This window comes from Ursus maritimus, unplaced genomic scaffold (genome assembly GCF_017311325.1).
Source record: "Ursus maritimus isolate PB19 unplaced genomic scaffold, ASM1731132v1 scaffold_20, whole genome shotgun sequence".
Classification (NCBI taxonomy): Eukaryota; Metazoa; Chordata; class Mammalia; order Carnivora; family Ursidae; genus Ursus; species Ursus maritimus.
In genome coordinates, this window is record NW_024424453.1 from 5,551,840 (window position 1) to 5,572,295 (window position 20,456).

The following is a 20,456-nucleotide window of genomic DNA, read 5'->3' on the forward strand; positions in this document are numbered from 1 at the left end:
CTTTCTTTCTTTCTTTCTTTCTTTCTTTCTTTCTTTCTTTCTTTTTAGATTTTATTTATTTATTCGACAGAGATAGAGACAGCCAGCGAGAGAGGGAACACAAGCAGGGGGAGTGGGAGAGGAAGAAGCAGGCTCATAGCGGAGGAGCCTGATGTGGGGCTCGATCCCAGAACGCCAGGATCACGCCCTGAGCCGAAGGCAGACGCTTAACCACTGTGCTACCCAGGCGCCCCGGAACTGGACAACTTTCTCACACCATACACAAAGATCAATTCAAAATGGATGAAAGACCTAAATGTGAGGCAAGAATCTATCAAAATCCTAGAGGAGAATACGAGCAACACCCTCTTTGACTTCCACCACAGCAATTACTTACTAGACATGTCCCTGGAGGCAAGGGAAACAAAAGCAAAAATGAACTGTTGGGACTTCGTCAATATAAAAAGCTTTTGCACAGCAAAGGAAACAGTCGACAAAACCAAAAGATAACTGACAGACTGGGAGAAGATACTGCAAATGACATATCAGATAAAGGGCTAGTATCCAAAATCTATAAAGAATTTATCAAACTCAACACCCAAAGAACAAATAATCCAACCAAGAAATGGGCAGAAGACATAAACAGACATTTCTCCAAAGAAGACATTCAAATGGCCAACAGACACATGAAAAGATGCTCAACATCACTCATCATCAGGGAAATACAAATCAAAACCACAATGAGATACCACCTCACACTGATCAGAATGGCTAAAATGAACAACTCAGGAAAAACAGATGTTGGTGAGGATGTGGAGAAAGGGGACCCCTCCTTACAATGTTGGTGGGAATGCGAACTGATGCAGCTACTCTAGAAAACAGTATGGAGATTCCTAAAAAAATTAAAAATACAACTACTCTACATGCCAGCAATTGCCGTACTAGGTATTTATCCAAAGGATACAAACATAGTGATTCAAAGGGGCGCATGAACCCCAATGTTTATAGCAGCAATGTCCAAAATAGCCAAAATATGGAAAGAACCCAAATGTCCACTGACTGATGAATGGGTAAAGAACATGTGTGTACAATAGCTAAACTGTGGAAGGAGCCAAGATGCCCTTCAACAGACGAATGGATAAAAAAGATGTGGTCCATATATACAATGGAATATTACTCAGCCATCAGAAAGAACGATTACCCAACATTTGCAGCAGCATGGACGGGACTGGAGGAGATTATGCTAAGTGAAATAAGTCAAGCAGAGAAAGACAATTATATGGTTTCACTCATTTGTGGAACATACGGAATAGCAGGGAGATTGGTAGGAAAAGGAAGGGAAAAATGAAGGGGGGGATAAACAGAAGGGGGAATGAACCACGAGAGACTATGGACTCTGGGAAACAAACTGAGGGTTTCAGAGGGGAGAGGGGTAGGGGATGGGCTACCCCAGTGATGGGTAGTAAAGAGGGTACGTATTGCATGGAGGTATTATATGCAAATAATGACTCATGGAACACTACATCAAAAACTAAGGATGTTCTGTATGGGCACTAACATAACATAATAAAAAATTTTAAAAAAAGATGTGTGTGTACACACACACGCGTGCGTGCACACTGGAATATTACCGTTGAAAAGAGTGAAATCTTGCCATTTGCAATGACGTGGATGGAGCTAGAGGGTATTATGCTAAGTGAAAAAGTCAGTCAGAGAAAGAGAAATACCATATAATTTCATTCTTATGTGGAATTTAAGAAACAAACTAGATGAACATAGGAGAAGGGAAGGAAAAATAAGATAAAACCAGAGGAGGTAAACTGTAAGAGACTCTTAACTATAGGGAACAAACTGAGGGTTGCTGGAGGGGAAGTGGGTGGAAAGATGGGGCAATTGGGTGATGGGTATTAAGGAGGGCACTTGATGTAATGAGCGCTGGGTGTTAACATGCAACTGATGAATCACTAAATTCTACTCCTGTGCTAATACTATACTAGATGTTAACTAACGTGAATTTAAATAAAATCTTGAAAGAAAAAAAAAGAAGGAACAATAGGTTGGGAATGGTCTATAGAAATAGAGCCCTTAACATCAGTTACTCTTTGATGTGAAATTAATTGGCTCAGACATTAAAATGTACCTATGGTCTTCAAGGAGAATTAATTCTTTTTGAGTTATGTTATTTTGCCTAAACATGGTAAAATTCATGTGCTAAATGGACACATGAATTGGTTGTATTTAAGAGCAAGAAGGGATCCATGCTTACTTTCTAGATGATCAATTTCTGGGTGACATACATGTATGCATTCTATATTTATGTATAGAATATATACATATCTGTGGAAAACATCCTTTTGTTATATGGTAACAGAGGTGATATGCAGAGGTTTCTTATATAGTTCAGTGACTAGAGACATGAAGGTAAAGAGAATGAGGCTTAGGAAAAAATGCAGAAGAGAATGAACAGAGTACTAAAGAAAATGGTCATGTAATAAAAGTTTTAAAAAAAGAAAAGAATTAGTAAATAAGCATGAAGGCATTATCTTTGATTGAAGCAACTGTATAAAAGAGAGCAAGATTTGGATTCCGTCCAGTGTTATCACACACAGGTCAAGCTTGGAATAGTTGAATAGCAAGAGATTTTCCATCTTGAGTCCAGGCAATTGAGATTTATAAGGAGGTAAGCTATATAGTGGATGTCATAATGCTAAGTGTTTTCATTACTTTGAATTAGAAATGAAAGAAGCAAATGAGGTTATGCATAACAGCTGTCAAAGGAAGATAGGAATCTCCGAAGACAGGACAAGAGAATCATTAGAAAGGCAAAATGTCTTTTTTAAAAAAAACAAACTTTTTAGTGTTCTTGAAGTTTTAATTAATATCTTATTTTTTTCTCATAGTGGAAAGCTCATGATGGCATTATTCTAAAAGTAGATTGGAACTCTGTCAATGATCTGATTTTGTCTGCTGGTGAGGACTGTAAATATAAGGTATGTGATGTTTTTCATTTATCACCTTGTTGAAGGAATTAAGTTTAGGTGAAAAGTATTTAGCAAATAAGAATATTCTTTTAGTCCTTCACTTTAGCTATGTCTTTTAACTCTAATAATTTGGCACATTGTTATTTTATAATTTTAAGTGGTACTTTAAAGTGTTGACTTTCTCATTGACCTATCTCACTGACCCATAGAATTTGATTTAATGAGTAGCAACATAAATAAAACTCCTAGGTTTACTAGTTATTTAAAATCAACTCAAGTGAAGTTTTAAAAATCTATCTTGCTGGTTTGTTAAACATTATTCAGTTTCAGACCAAAATAATTTATACTAAAAATAAGATTTAATGTAACTGGAGTTAGAGGAAATTTAATTGAAATAAATGCTTTTAGGGAAAGTTTGATAGAGCAAAATGATAGACTCAAAATGTGTAGGCTATATGATTAATCAGTGATTTAGTGAAATTGGAAAGTTATCACCATGTTATAAAATTTTTTTGAGATATTTAGGTTTTAAAGAATACAGCTTTCCCCCCTCCTTATGTGATAGTAAAGACATTTAATTACTACTACTATAAAGTGATGATTTCTAAATCTTTAATCAATACTTTACTGTTAGGTCAAGCTTCTTTGTAATAATGTGGGGACTTGTTATAAAAGACTTCTAAAAATTTGCTTTTTTAGGTATGGGATAGTTATGGCCGCCTTTTGTACAATTCACAACCTCACGAGCATCCTATTACCTCAGTTGCCTGGGCTCCAGATGGAGAGTTATTTGCTGTTGGATCGTTTCATACTTTACGCTTGTGTGATAAAACTGGGGTAAGTTATAATGGTGAACAATCACAGATGTGCTGTCATAAATATGGTTATGCACAACACACCTGGTTCTCAATCTTTAAAAAATATTTTCAATGAATGCGTTTGACCGCATCTTTCTGATTTGTCTTCTGAATATACTGGTTCAATCAATTCCAGATTTATGGAACCATATAAACTCTTTAAGTTGAATTTGAAGAATGGGTACGTTCTCTATTATTTGTCTTTCTGGAAATACTTAATTTAAGCATGATTGTAGAAGATGGTGAAGTAAAGTATTAAAATTTATACCCAATCAATATGGAGAGTTCAGTTTTTAAACTTTTTTTTAAACTGTCAATATGTTTCATATAAAAGTTTTAGTTGCATATTTTTGGCATGGTATTAATAGTAAATTTTAAAAAGGATTATTTTAAAACCAAAGGAATTGGGTTTTTGTCAAGAATTCATGTTTGAATACGTGGGGGACTTTTTCCTCACAAGAGAGTATACCCTTCTTGTACAAATTAAGTTTAAAACCTAGACAAACAGCCAAGCTCAACAGCATTCACCCATTGTACTTGAATGATGAGTTACTTCATCAGAGTGTTCCAGAAGCAGCCGAGTGGTGAGTGGGGCTATTCTGTACTATTCCTAACTAAAAGGAAATCACATAATTGTTCTGTGGCTTATTTTCCTTGAATGCAAAATAAAACCGTTAAGTTAGAATTATTAAAGCTTTATAAATGATCTGGTTTGTAAGTTTTCTGGTTACTTGTTTTCTATCACATAAAATATGAGGTCTTCTGCCTAGTTTTAGATGCTCTCTGAACCCTGATGCCATAAAATCCATTCATCTTTTCCCCACAACTCCCTAATTTGTGTCTGTGCTCAAATCAGGCTCACGAATCTTCTCTGACCCTCACTAACATCCTCATTCATGTTTTCCTTTCATGGAATGCTCTCATCACTGTCTTATACTTATTGAATTCTACCCATTCTTTAAGGCCCAGCTTGTGTTTGACTTCCCTTCCTGATACCTTCCATGGGTATTTATCTGTTATTCTAACTTCTCATATAAAGTCTCTGTTTTTTTAGTTATAACATTAGGATGTTATATCAGATAATCTCATTTTCATCCAATTTTTCAGCAATGATTCTAAGTCTGTAGAATATGTACTCATTTTCACAATGTATTATGCTCTTATATTTTCCATTTTCATTTTATGTATATTATTGTTGACTCCCTAGATAATTTATAAGATCCCATAGCTCAATGATTCTCTATTACCTAGGTAACACAGTAGATACTCAATAATTCACTAATAAATTGATTTAAGCATGATAATTTTAAATTGCCATTTTAGGGTACCTGGATGGTTTAGTTGGTTGAGTATCTGACTCTTGGTTTTGGCTCAGGTCATGATCTCAGGGTCCTGGGATCCAGCTCTGTGTCAGGCTCCACGCTCAGTGTGGAGTCTGCTTGAGGATTCCCTCTCCCTGTCCCCTCTCCCCCTACTTGTGTGTGCTCTCTCTCTTTAAAATAAATAGATAAGGGTGCCTGGGTGGCTCAGTTGGTCAAACGTCTGCCTTCGGTTCAGGTCATCATCGCAGGGTCCTGGGATTGAATTCCATGTGGGGCTCCCTGCTTGGCAGGGAGTCTGCTTCTCCCTCTCTCTCTACCCCTACCCCCCCCCCCGCTCATGCTCTCTCTCTCTCAAATAAATAAATAAAATCTTTGAAAAAAAAATAGATGAATCTTTAACTTGCCATTTTGATGAAAATATTAAAAAATTTAAAAATACAGGGTGTTGAATTGATCTGAATAACTGAATTAAAGATTTACTTTATTAAACTCCAAGCCTATTATTAGAATGTTAACTATTCTGGAAAAGTACACCTTCTAAAAGGATTCTTCTTTTACCTTATTTGACTGAATAGACTGAAGACGTAATAGTTTTTTAAGGACTTGAGATTAGCATTTATATATATTTTCTTTTATTCAATAGGCATCACATGTATACTGCTCATCAGAGTATTTTAGAAACTGGGGATGGACAGGTGTAAACATTTTCACTCAAGTTGTTGACAGTCTAGTAGAGAATCAGGCTATAAGACTATAGTACAATGTGATAAATGTTATACAGGAGGTTTGTTTTGTGCAAGCACTGTGAAGGTATGGAAGAGCTTAATTCTGCCTGTAAATATTGATTGGAGAGCTGAAGCTTGAAGAATCAGTAGTTCTTCAAGGAGACAGGTTGGGGGATGAGAGTTGCAGTCAGAAGAAGCCTTTGGGTATCCAAGTATGGTGCCTTTTATGCAGTGTCAGTAAGATTTTGCATGGGGTAGTACCAGGAGATAATACAGAAAAGATACTCTTTTTTTTTTTTTTTAAAGATTTTATTTATTTATTTGACAGAGATAGAGACAGCCAGAGAGAGAGAGGGAACACAAGCAGGGGGAGTGGGAGAGGAAGAAGCAGGCTCATAGTGGAGGAGCCTGATGTGGGGCTCGATCCCAGAACGCTGGGATCACGCCCTGAGCCGAAGGCAGACGCTTAACGACTGCGCCACCCAGGCGCCCCCAGAAAAGATACTCTTGGACCAGAGTATTTTACATGTGTTTGCCATGTAAAAGAGTCTAGCTTTTAAAAATCAAATTATTTTCCATGAAGCACTCTTTGGAGTTGCTGTAAAGTAGAAAGGAGGTGAGGAGCATCCTGTCCAGGTGCAACCAGAAAAGCTCTATATTAATCAGTTTTACTGTTTGAGCATCCAATATAAGATTTCCTTTGAACAGCTAGAAAAATGAGTTGGAAAACTGGCATGTTATGTTATCAATAGAGAGCCATGGGTGGTGGCTAGTGACATGATAATATTCAAATATTGGAAATACTGCTTTGGTATCAAAGGAACAGTGGCACGGGAGAGGGAACAGAACATGCAAAGACAAGGAATTATAGTCTGTTAGAAAAATTAAAAGTAGCTTGGATTTTATCCCCAGGCAATAGTGAGCCACTGATCCATTTTAAGTAGTGACCTTATTAGATTTGGCATTTTTAGGGAAGTGTATTCTGAGGTCAGCAGGGAGGATGGATTAGAGGGACAGTAGACGGTAGGCAGGATGGCTCTTAGAGGCTTTTGCAGTAGTAAAAGTAAGTGATGTCCGGAATAATAGGGAATAGCTGCTGGGATGGGAAGTGGACAGGTTCAAGAGAGAGACTCTTGCTATAAAAAGTGGCAAGACTCAAGAATAATTACCTGGATTTCAATTTGAATACCTTACTGTCTGGGTGCTGGCCTGAGGATGGTGCCTTCTTATGGTTTGGTATAATTTGTACTGGCTTTGTGTGATAGAATTTTATTAGATCCCTGTGCAGTCCTTACAATGATAAATCAAGTTACCTAAATTTCAGCGTTCAGAAGTATCACCTGGGGATTGCTAAAATACATATTCTTGGGCTCCCACTTGCAACGTGATGAATAAAACCTCAGTAGAACGGGGTCCAGGGAGTTGTATTTTTAAGAAGTTCCCTGGTTACCTTTATTAGGTAGTCCTCAGACCACACTTGAAGGAACACTTAAGTAAAACATGTGAGATGTTTGATTATTCCTTCTGAGTTCTGAAAGTGTTAATGCTTGCACTACTATAGAAAACATGCTGTAATTTTAGAGATGAAAGAGTAAATGAAATGAAGGTGATACCAAAAGACTGGTCTAATTGAAAAGATTAAGTATAAAAAAAAAACTCATGTAATTTATTCTTCTGATTCTTCCTTAGCATCTGTCTCATTTAAAATTACTTTGGAGATACAATATTTTTTCTCTCCCATAATCTGTAACTTAACGTTGTATATTTAATAGTAGTCATCATTTCCCAGGGGCATATTCTGTGGCCAAATTTCAATATTAGATATTGTAAGAATTTAGTCTTCAGGAACGATCTATACTCTATCATTTTGCTTCAGGGAAAATGTTTATAGTATATAAATAATGTATGTGATGATATTGTCTCCTAATTTTATTTTTTTCTAATAATAATTTTTTATTATGTTATGTTAGTCACCATACAGTATATCCTTAGTTTTTGATGTAGTGTCCCATGATTCATTATTTGCGTATAACACCCAGTGCACCTGCAATACGTGCCCTCCTTGATACCTATCACCGGCCTATCTCAGTCCCCCACTCCCTTCCCCTCTGAAGCCCTCAGTTTGTTTCCCAGAGTCCATAGTCTCTCATGGTTCATTCCCCCTTCTGTTTACCCCTCCTCATTCTTCCCTTCCTTCTCCTACCGATCTTCCTGCTATTTCGTATGTTCCATAAATGAGTGAAACCATATGATAATTGCGGACTCAGAATAACTAGTTGTAAATACTATTTGAGCGTTTATAGTCGTTGGATTATCAATGGAAATTCAATGGATTTTTTTTGTTTCATTTTTCCCTTGTGTATTTTCACAAAAATTATTTAGAATTCTTTTATCTGATCATTTTTTCTTTTTGCAAGATTTTTATTAACCATATAATATTTCCCTTCATACAATTATTTTTTAGATTTTTATGAATTATTTGATTAGACAAGGACTGTTTCTAGAAAACTATATATATGTATATTGATTCTTCATACATTTTGGAGAACAATTTGACACTATATATCAAAAACCCAAGAAATACACACATACTTTCACTACTCTGGTCCTAGAAATCTATAATAGGGTAAAGATGCTCAATGAAGTGTTCTTTATGATTCAACAAATGAAAAGCAATCTAAATCTCCAACATTAGGACGTTATTTAACTCATGGAATATAATTATTATAATGATTAGTATGTAGTTATTAGAAATGCTAATCTACTTTCATAATGCCATGAAAAGATTTTTAAGATCTATAGCCAAAAGAAAAATATAGTTACAAATTTTGTGCATAGGATGGTCCAATTTGTATAAAAATCTATCTATCTCTATGTATGAGTGGAAAATAGTCTGACAATATAATACATAGCAAAGGTCACTTCTGGAGTTTGAAATGATAGGTGATTTAAGAAATTTTTTTTTGCATATCTGCATTTTCTAAAATTTTCAAATAACAATGTTTCATGTAATTTTTGAAGAGGAGAAAAAACTAGATTTATCCTTTTATTTTGTTTGCAAAATCCATTTGATTCTCTAATCATCTAATTCGGCCTTCTCACCTTTTGGAAAAAATATTGCTTTCTGAAGCTATTTAAATATGTATATACACACACACATATGGATATATATACATACATACATACAAATGTTAAAACGTGGAAATTACTGTTAAGGTGATATAGAACATTACATATTTCTTGAGGAATAATTCTCTTTCCTAAGATATAAATGCTGTAAGCATTTTGAGTCAAAACCAAATTACCTGTATGAGTACTTTTTGCACATCTTTAAAAAAATGCCAAGTGGCCATTGCCCTGGTGGAGCTCGCTGTCTTGTTGCTAAGACAGATATTAAATGGTTGATCACACACTCAGTTATTTAATTACAGTTGCAATAAATTTAACAAGGAGGTACAGGCTGCTCCTAGAAATGGGAACTAATCTATTTGGAGGGTCAAGGCAAGGTAGCGTGATGAAAGGTAAGCAGGGCAATGCTTACTGAGACTCTTCATCTTTTCTACTTACCAAGTAAGTGATCTCAACTTAGAATCAAAAATGTAAGTCAGTTGGTATTGGATGCTTTTCTCACACATTTGTTTATCTCTTGAAAAAACCTGCTAAGGCTTCTTTTAAGAAGTGACTACGTGTTCTCTTCAACCTGGAAATGTCACTCTTAAATATAGCTCATTTATTTTTTTTCTCTCCTAATTTGGAACGGAAAGTTTAAATAGTAGTAATCATTTATCCAGAGCCAGATTTTGTGGAAGAATTTCAATATTAAATATAAGAATCTGGTCCTCAAGAGGGATCTGTACCCCAGCATTTGCTACAAATTTATCAGATTTCTATTTTGAGAGCTTTTCACAAATTTTTAGTTGAGTGCAGTGTTTCTTAACAGTTTATTAAAAATTCTTATCTAGGCTTCCCTGACAAAAATTCGATAGTAATTTTACAAAATAAGCTTCAAAGAATAATGGTGATATAAACTTTCAGGATATCTGTGAAATATTAAGCCTAGAAAAATGTGATTTTTGTGAACATTTTCTTTTAGTGTTTTTCAAGAAATATTTCTAGTGGAGAGGGGAAAGTTCAAATGCTTGGAGGCTGCTAATGATAGATTAGGTTGTGGTTTGAGTACATTTCTTACCGTGCAAGTGTGTAACTAGATTGATGACAGGAATATTGAAAAAGCGAACTTTTTAACTGAAGTGTAGTCGATACACAATGTTATGTTAGTTTCAAGTGCACAGCATAGTGATTTGACAAGTCCATATGTATTGCTGTGCTCACCACAAGTGTAGCTACCATCTGTCACCATACAATGCTCTTACAGTACCATCGACTATATTCCCTATGCTGAAAAAGCGGAAATTTGTATATTTTTGTGAATAGGTATATCGCTCTAACTCAGTTGTTATACAATAAATTTAATATTGCCATTAACTTTCATCTACAAATTAGAGATTTTATTTTTAAAAGACCCTCACTAAGCTGATATGAAACTCTGGTTTCTATTTATATCTTCTCTTTAATCAGGCAGTTACCTGTATTGATTCAGAACCCATGTCCTGGTTCACTTTTGTGGACTATGGTTCAAATATCAGTTTCATTTTTAAAGTCATTGCAGCACTATTCTGGTCTGCCCTGTTTTTAACCCAGAGGCAAATTTAAAACCTAAGTGGTATTTCTTCCACACTGTAGTACAGTTGTCATAGTGTTACTGTGTTGCTTCTAGTGGGTTGCATGCATGGGCTGCTAGATGGCGTTCCAGGGGTTTCATACACAGACCTAAAGAAACCTTTCTGTAGCTCCCTTCTCTCCGTAATCCTACCCCAGCTTTTGTTGAGAAGACTTGGGTGCTGCCTCTTTGCTGTCATTAGTGCAAACTGGGGATGGTAGATAGGGCCCTACTTGTCAGTCTTCGCAGTGCTCATCAGGGATGGCCCCTGCTTCAGTATTGTAGGGTTGGAATGGTCTGACTGAGATCTACCATATAGCCTTGGCAGCACCATGTGGGGAAGAGGAGGGGTGCCCCCTCTGCTCTTTTAGTGCAGGGTGGCAATGTTCCGTAGCATTCTATCCCACTGTCTCCACAGCACACAGTGCCTAGTGGGGTGGGTGCCATGGCTTCTTCTTGGTGCATTCCTGGAGTTAGGGTAGTTATGTCAAAAGGGTTCCCGGCTGCAGGGCCCCTTCTACTTGGTCCTTTGTCCAAAGAGAATGGGCATTACTTGATGCTTATTTTGTCTCATATACTACTTAGAGTTGATATTATACCATTTTGTGTAAAACATAAGAAACTGTGTCCATATAACTCCATTTATGTACCTCTCCTATATTGCTATAGTTGTCATAAGTATTGTATCACACAGCATGTCATAACTTTTGCTTTGGAAATCATATTCATTTTAAAGAAATTAAGAGAATAAAGGTAGTCTTTTATATTTACCTACATGTTTAACATTTCTAGTGCTCTTCATTTCTTCCTGAAGATCCTAGTTTCCATCTGATATAAATTTCCTTCAGGCTAAAAATCTTCCTTTCCTGGTTAAGAATTTTCCTACTTTTTGTTTATCTGAAAATGTCTGTTTTCATTTCATTCTTATAGGACGTCTTTACTCGGTTTAGAATTCTGAGTTACAGAGTTTTGTTTGTTTTCTTCCTTTGAGCACTTTAAAATATTGTCTCACTTTCTTTTGGTCTTTATTGTTTTTGATGAAAAATGAGTGACTATTTGTATCATTGTTCTCCTGAATGTAAAGTGGTATTTACCTCTGGCTGCTCTACAGATTTTCTCTTTGTCTTTGGTTTCCAGCAGTTTGATAGTGTATGCTTTTCTTTGTATTTGTCTTGTTTGGGGTTCTGTATACTTTTTTTGAATATATAAATATATGATTTCACCTAAGTTGGACAAATTTTGGCCATTTTTTCAGATTTTTTTCCTGTCCCATTCTTACTTTCCTCCCCTGCTGGAATACAAGTTATGAATTTTTTAGACCTTTGATATTATCCCACAGGTCATCAAGCTCTATTCATATTTTCCTAGTCTTTTTTCCCCTCAGATTTCTAATTGGATAATTTTTGTTGATCTATCTTCAAGTTTACTAATCCTTTCATTGGTTATCTCCAATCTTTCATAAGCCTGTCCAGTGAATTTTAATTTCAGATGTTGTATTTTTCACTTCTAGAATTTCCATTTAGTTATTTTTTCACAGTTCTTTTCTCTTTGCTGAGATTTTCTCTGTTATATATGTTCAAAATCATATTTTCCATTAAGGCCTTGGTTATAAATGCTTCTTTAAAATCATTATCTCCTAAATCTAGCATTTTGTCATCAATTGCCTTTTCTCTTGTGCCATTTTTCTTGTGTGTTTGCATAACTAGTGATTTTGAATTGTATTCTGAACATTGTGAACAATACATAGGTAGTAAAGACTGGATTCTGTTACGTTTCTCTAAAGAGCACTGACTTTTCTGTGTTTGTTAACAGGGAGTTAATTTGACTGAACTCAGACTTCAGTCTCTGTCTTCCTTCTGGTGGATGGATGAATTCTCTGTGACCTTTTTCTTTCTGGAGTTTTCATCTCAATTTCCATCTGCATGGTCACTAAACTTTATCCTCTGATTTCTCTGCCAGTGACAGCAAATTTCTATCTGAGGTTTAGCCACCATGCTTGGCACCAACTAGAGTCTGTTCTTAGGTAAAAGATTGTAAAAAATGGAAATTTACTCAGTACTGTTCCCTTTTTTCAACCATTGACTCCTCCCAAGTTTCTGCCTCCTTTTTAAAAAGCAGCTTTATTGAGACATAATTTATATTCTATACATTTTACCCATTTAAAGTGTACAATTCAGCATTTTTAAATGTATCCATAAGGTTGTGCAAGCACCACGCTCTAATTTTAGAACATGTTCCTCTCCTCTAAAAGGAGTCTCAAACTCATTTACTATCAATCCCTATTTCTCCCTACCCAACGTCAGCCTCTGGCAACCACTAATCATCTTTCTTTTTCTATGGATTTCCCTATTTGGGCCATTTCATATAAATGGAATAAGACAGTATGCGGCCTCCTGTGACTAGCTTCTTTCACTTAATATAATGTTTCAAGGTTCATCCACGTTGTTTCATACATCCGTACTTCATTCCTTTTTTATGAACAAATAATATTCCATTATATGAATATAAATATTTTGTTTATTCCTCAGTTGGTGGACATTTGGATTGTATCAAATTTTGGTTATTATGAATAATGCTGCTAAGAATGTATGTAAGTCTGTACAGACATATGTTTTCGTTTCTTTGGGTATACTTAGGAATGAAATTACTGGGTTAAATAGTAACTCTATCTTTATAACTTTTTGAGGAACTGCCGAACTGTTTTCCAGAGTAGCTGACTGCTGCTTTTGATCGCTCTCCAGTCTTCAAGTAGCTGTTTTATTTCTCATTTGAAGTGACTAGGCGTTATTTGTGAGAAGGCTGATCTGATAGCAGCTGTTCTACCACTATCATTCCTTACATATCGAGTTTATGTAAAATAATTGATCACAAGTTTTAAAACATTAGGTCTGCATATTTGAAGGTTATGCTGACTACTGCAGTGATTCTCAAAGTGGAGGAGTGGAGGAGAGCTACCTGCTTGACATTCTGTGTTCAAGAAATTAGCCAGGAAAATAGCAAAATGACATAGTCACTTCTCAAAAGAAATGCAAGTGGCCAATAAAAACATGAAGAGATGTTCAATTTAACTCATAAAATAAAGAAATAATGACGTGTTTTACCTGATAGATTGAAAAGATTAATAATGACTTGAAAACCTCAGATTCACTCAAGTAGGAGGAATTGAGCTCTCTCATTTCTCACTGTTGGCGGGAATGTGGGCTGATTCAACCTTTTTAAAGGGTAGTTTGATAGTACATATCCAATGCAGATGTACATATCCCTTGACCTAGTAATCTTACTTCTAGGAATTTACTCTAAAGAGATCATTGTACAAGTACACAAAGATGTGTGCATAACAATTTCATCACAGAATTGTTATAATAGTAAAAGTTAGAGGGACAGCTGGGTGGCTCAGTCGTTAAGCATCTGCCTTTGGCTCGGGTCATGATCCCAGAGTCCTGGGATCCAGCCCCGCATCGGGCTCCCTGCTCGGCAAGGAGCCTGCTTCTCCCTCTCCCTCTGCTACTCCCCCTACTTGTGTTTCCTCTCTTGCTGTGTCTCTCTCTGTCAGATAAATAAATAAAATCTTTTAAAAAATAATAATAAAAATTAGAAGTAAATGTCCACAAGAAGATTGATTAGGTTATTATTTGATTATGCCTGAAGTGGAATACCCTTAACTCATTAAAAATGGGGAAGAGAGTTTATGTTTAATAACCTGGAAAGATATACATGGTTATTTAGTGAAAAAAACAGGTTATAGGAGAACATGTTATTCTGTGATTCCATTTGTGTAAAATGTTATACTCATATCTCTAACTACGTGGGTAAAGTTGTACCCAGTACTATATTTGGGTCATCTTTTCCTTCTTCATATGATTTTCTTTAGTGTAAACCTTTCTTAATGACTATGTATCAATTATATAGATGCAGTAAAGGTTTTTAAAAAGTTTTTCAGGGTGCCTGAGTGGCTCAGTCAGTTAAGCATCTGCCTTTGGCTCAGGTCATGATCCTAGGGTCTTGGGATTGAGTCCTGCATCTGGCTCCCTGCTCAATGGGAGTGTGCTTCTCCCTCTCTTTTTGTCCCTTTGCCCTTCCCCCTGCTCATGCCCCCTCTCTTTCTATCTCTCAAATAAATAAATAAAATCTTTTTTTTCTTAAAGATTTTATTTATTTATTTGACAGAGAGAGAGACAGCCAGTGAGGGAGGGAACACAAGCAGGGGGAGTGGGAGAGGAAGAAGCAGGCTCCCAGTGGAGCAGGGAGCCCGACGCAGGGCTCTATCCCAGGACTCCAGGATCATGCCCTGAGCTGAAGGCAGATGCTTAACAACTGAGCCACCCAGGCACCCCTAAATAAATAAAATTAAAAAAATAAAAATAAAAATAAAAATCTCTTCAATAAAAATGAGCAAAAGAGGAGTGATGTTGCAGAAAATGGTGGACGAAGGAACTCCAAGAGTTGTTGCCTCCACTCAAGCAATAATTAACTGGCAATACATGTCAGAATCAACTTTTTCAGCACTCCGGAATCTAATTCAGAACTTGCCACACCCAAGGGGAATGCTTAACGAAGAGAGACTGCTAAATTTGGTTAGAAACCATTGTGGTGTTTTTTGCTTCCCTTTCTACCATCCCCTGTTCCCAGCGTGGCAGTGGCTATAGCAATGACAACCTGCATTCTGGTGTGGCTTGCTGGTCCCAGGAGGAATGATACAGACCATGTTTTCAAAAAAAAAAAAAAAAAAACTGTGGTTGTACTTTTTGACTTATTTGGTGCCCCTAAGGGACCAGCACAGAGGTGTGTCTTTGTGTTGCCTCCCTTGGAAATCTTTCAGAGCTGCAGTGGCTTCCCAGGTAGCATCTGTTGAAAGCATACTACCCATAGCTGCTGCGGGCAAGGGATGGTGAATGGGGAAGCAGCAGATAGACCAAAAAGCCTGGGAGGGAGGAGGCTGAGGAGGAAGATAAATGGAAAAATAAGGGTTTTGTAGGGCTCTTAGAAATACTGGGGATTCTGTAGTGCAAAACTCATGCCCAGGGCCAGATGTACACTCAGAAAAGACTTGAGAGGGTGCTAGGCTTGCATCACTGGCAGATCTTTCGGCTCTGCACAAGCAGGTGGTGAAAGCTAAGGCAACATTATGGGAGGCTTGGCTAAATGTTGTAGGAGTGCCCCAGCTCACAGCCAATTGGCAAAGAGCAGGAGAGTATTTTTTCTTTCTTTTTGGCTCTGTCAGGTCACTAACTGACTACTTACATAATGGAATGGAGACTTAGGTGACCATACATGAAAGGAACACGGTCTTTGCAAAAATAGTTTGGAGAGGTCACTAAATAAACAAATGACTGGGGTACCTGTGTGGTTCAGTTGGTTAAGTGTCTGCCTTCAGCCGACCCTGATTTCAGGGTCCCAGGATTGAGCCCACGTTGGGCTCCCTGCTCAGCAGCAAGTCTGCTTCTTCCTCTCTCTCTGCCCCTCCCCCCTGCTCACCACGTTCTCTCTCTCAAAGAAAGAAATAAAATCTTAAAAAAAAGAAACAACAAATACTGTAGCCCGAAAAAAGCAACAACAGCAAACCCTGGGGAGGGAGGGGAATCTAATTTCCAAAATTACCACATCATAATATTCAAAACGTCCATTTTCAACAAAAAAATTACAAGGCATATAAAAGGGGCAGGAAAGTGTGACCCGTTCACAGGAAAAAAAATTAGAAACCATCCCTGAGGAAGCCCAGCATTGGATTTGCTTAAAGTGCTAAAGAAAATCACAGATAAAGAACTAAAAGAAACCAGGGGTGCTGGGTGGCACACTCAGTTGAGCATCAGACTCATGCTTTTGGTTCAGGTCATGATCTCAAGGTTGTGAGATCAAGCCCCACATTCTGCTCCATGCTTAGTGGGAAATCTGCCTGGGATTCTTTCTCTCCCTCCCCCTTTGCCCCTCCCAACCTCTCCTGCAAGCGTACGTGCTCTCTCTCTCTCTCTAAAATAAAAGAAATAATCTTAAAAAAAAAAAGAAACCAGAAGAACAAATTCTGAACAAATAGAAAAGATTGATAGAAAAATTACAAAAAGGAATCAAATAGAAAATCTTGAACTGAAAAAAAATGAGCAAAGAATAAAAGAAGTATATTGTAAATGCCCACAGAACCCCAAAATATGATCAGTCTCTTCTTCATCCAAATAAAAATCACAGTGTGATGTCATTTTTCACTTATCAGAAAATGGGAAAATGGGCCTCCTCAAAAAGCTGTGAAGGGAGTATTAATTGGTACAACTTTTCTCAAGTATGATTTGGCAGAATCTATCAAGATCCTTGAAACTTTGACACAGCTATTATCCTTTCAAGGAAGTTTAAAGATACATTGCATATTCATTTGTTCATTTATTTTCATATTCATTAACCCCTTCATGAATATTTATTGAGAATCTGTTACATGCCATGCACTTGCCCTAGGTGTTAAAGAAACAGCAATAAACTAAATTCCTTGCTCTTGAGAGTTTTCATTCCAACAGATGAAAAGCTATACGCAAACAAACAAACAAAATGAATTTGTAATATATTAAATGGTAATAAATGACATAAAAAAATAAGGCTGGGTAGGGGCGCCTGGGTGGCGCAGTCGTTAAGCGTCTGCCTTCGGCTCAGGGCGTGATCCCGGTGTTCTGGGATCGAGCCCCACATCAGGCTCCTCCGCTAGGAGCCTGCTTCTTCGTCTCCCACTCTCCCTGCTGTGTTCCCTCTCTCACTGGCTGTCTCTCTGTCAAATAAATAAATAAAATCTTAAAAAAAAAAAAATAAGCCTGGGTAAGGAAGATGGCATTATTTTAGGTGAGGTGGTCAGGGAATATCAGACACAAACTAAATATACATTATTGAGTGGTTAGTAAGATAAATTATGGTATGAGTAAATTACTTATGGAATAAGAATTAAAAGCCATAGTACCATAATTTTCCCCTTGATTTGATAATAAAATTTTATTTTTACCTTTGATTTTTAAGAAACTTATGATTCAAATACGTGAAATAGAAACTTTCAGATTAAATTAGTTATTATAAATAAATATACAGAATATATTAATGATTGCATTATGTTACATTAAATGGAACAGAATTCAAGGGTGAAGATCTGAGTATATAAGGTAACTTTGGCCAGATTTTTTAAATTAACTGACGTTGTTGCTTTTATTAATCAGCAGGTGGTGCTATTGTTTGTGTAAGAGAACTTTTGCCTTTTTTTTTTTTTCACTCTACTCTTGAATATTCAGTTAGTCATTATAATAAAAAGATTTCCCTCTGTTCATTCATTCTTCCATTCAATTAAAATAATTGCAATGATTCATCATCTGCAGTAACTGGTCTTACTGCTATATGTAACTTTTCATTGTCAATAATGGATATCAACACATATAATTTAAGGTAGCTTGCAATTTCCTAATTCCTGGTATATGAGAGAGAATATTGATTTTAGAAATCATTAGTGTAACAAAGAAATTAAGAAACTTTGCATCTATCATCTCTTCCCCCTAAACTGAATTTGTGAACACACACTTTCATGAATTGAATTCATCCAACTTGGCTAAAGATATACGCTTTTGAGAATCCTTTTAATCTAGTATATTTATATAGTAGTAGTAAAGAGAAAGGTAAGGTTAACATTTGGGAGGTGCTTTTGTAAGTTATTATAGTCAAGTCCTGTTTTTTAGTATAAATATCTCTTATTTCCTTGGTGGGTAACTGTATGCCTAAGCATTTTGACAGAATACAGGGGGGAAATGGTCTGTTCACTCACAGGGATGTAATATCCTTTAATGAATAGGTCAGTACTTTATAGATGCATTCTCAATTGTTCTCCATATTGTGCTGTCCAGTATGATGGCGTATTGTATTTTTTTTTTAAGATTTTATTTACTTATTGGAGAGAGAGAGCGTGCGTGTGTGAGCAGGGGGAGGGGCAGAGGGAGAGCGGGAATCTCAAGGATTCTCCGCACTCTGCACTGAGTGTGGAGCTGGAACATGGGGCTTGATCCCACAGCCCTGAGGTCATGACCTGAGCCAAAATCAGGAGTCAGACACTTAACCCACTGAGCCACATAGGCGCCCCCTATTGTAGTGTATATTTTAATGTAGGAGTAGTATTGACATGGTCGTAGAGGCCTGGAGTCAAGACTCCAGTGGTGAATTTACAAAGTTAAATGGGCTAAGCTAAGTGATTACCTCTTTCCTTTCAACTCCACCATTTTGTGATACCTCTCCCATGGCCATTGGACATACTGCTTGCTTCCTCTCATAAGTAGTAGTAGGGTGTTTCTGTTTCTTTGTTTTATAGGAAGATTGTTACAAGGAAGAGGCAGCACTGCACATGGTATACTAGAAGTGGGAAAAACTCAAGCAGTGCTGGAGAAGTGTGGCTGATCCTATAACTTCAAACTTATTCTACATTTTATTATAGTTGAATACAAGTAGCAGAAACCATGAAGCAAAAAGAAGAATTGGCTACAAGGTTACAGGGATATCTTCCAGAGGCCAGGTCAAGGAGCTGTGCTTCCTTTACAGTAGGAGACCCTGCCATCTGAAATTGGGAAATTCACCAAGCATAACAAAATCAGAGTTCTGTTACAGAATTAACTTTTAACCTTCTTAAAACCAATACCTAGCACACAGCAGGTGTTGCATTTTAATGAATCATTGTACAGACAGAAGATACTGTTTTAGTTCTTAATGGTTTACATTTACTTAATACAACTAATGTAACTCAATTAATGACTTACATTGCAACATTTTAACTAGGTCATTACTAGAATTGATCCATTTAATCAGTTTGGTTGATGTTTTTTGAGAAAGCTACTTTAAGATTTCTAAATCTTTGGCTTTTAATTTGTTCCTTGGATTTTTTTTTTTTTTTTTTTTAAAGGTTGAAGTCATGGTTGAGCTCTGGGACAGAATTCTTTCCTAAGGACACAAGCATATTCACTCACTCACTCACTCATTCATTCAACAAGTGTTGATGTGTGCTAAGCTCTCTGTGATACTCTAGCTAGTCAAAGATTAACATCCATGTGTGTCCTCTGGGAGTAACTCACCCTCTATTGAGAGTATTGATATGTAAACAGATAATTTAATAACATAGTTATTTAATGGCAAAGGTTATCATTGTTGTGGGAGAATAGAGAAGGAGTAGAATAATGGTAAATTTTAAGATATGTCTGTACTTATTTAGGATGAGACTAAACTTGGTTTAAGTAAGCTTTCTCTCTAGGTCGAATAACTTAAAAACATTAAAAAGTCTTTTTTTAAATGACTAGAGATTTTTTTTTAACCAAGAAGCACAAATTTGATTTTGCTTTTTCTGATTTTAGTAATCTTAATTTGATTACCTATGTCTAGAAGCACAGAACTTTACTTCTGTTGACAAATGTTCATTAGGTAATTAGGCTAAAATCATGCAAAAGTTCCCGTTACACATGGACCAATCTACTAACTCCTTATACACAGTAGGTCATCACTCCTCCACCCTCCATTTGGGGGAGAAGTGGTACAATTTCCTCTTCTAAAAGCTCTCTCATAGTATCTTCCGCATAAATAGACACCTCATAAACTCAACTCCAATATTCACACATTCCAATGAGTCAATGCTGGAGATACCAGTCATGTAAAAATTTTTAAATCCTTTATTTTGATTTAAGGAAAGATGTTATTTCCTTTCATTTCATTGTTTTTAGTTAAATTGCCTTTCCCTTCTTTTTTTTTATAATAATTTTTTTATTATGTTATGTTAGTCACCATACAGTACATCCTCAGTTTTTGATGCAATGTTCCATGATTCGTTATTTGCGTATAACACCCAGTGCACCATGCAATATGTGCCTTCCTTAATACCCATCACC

At 36.5% G+C, this 20,456-nt stretch overlaps 1 protein-coding gene across 3 annotated transcripts in view; it reads left to right on the forward strand.

Moving 5' to 3' along the window:
* Window positions 1–20,456, forward strand: part of IFT80 (intraflagellar transport 80) — a 116,589-nt gene that overhangs the window by 40,990 nt on the left and 55,143 nt on the right. For all 3 annotated transcript variants that reach the window (XM_008706621.2, XM_008706625.2, XM_040636626.1), the window contains exons 7-8: window positions 2,880–2,969; window positions 3,660–3,797. In XM_008706621.2, coding sequence (XP_008704843.1) covers window positions 2,880–2,969; window positions 3,660–3,797 — 228 coding nt within the window. The remainder of the gene's footprint in view (window positions 1–2,879; window positions 2,970–3,659; window positions 3,798–20,456) is intronic.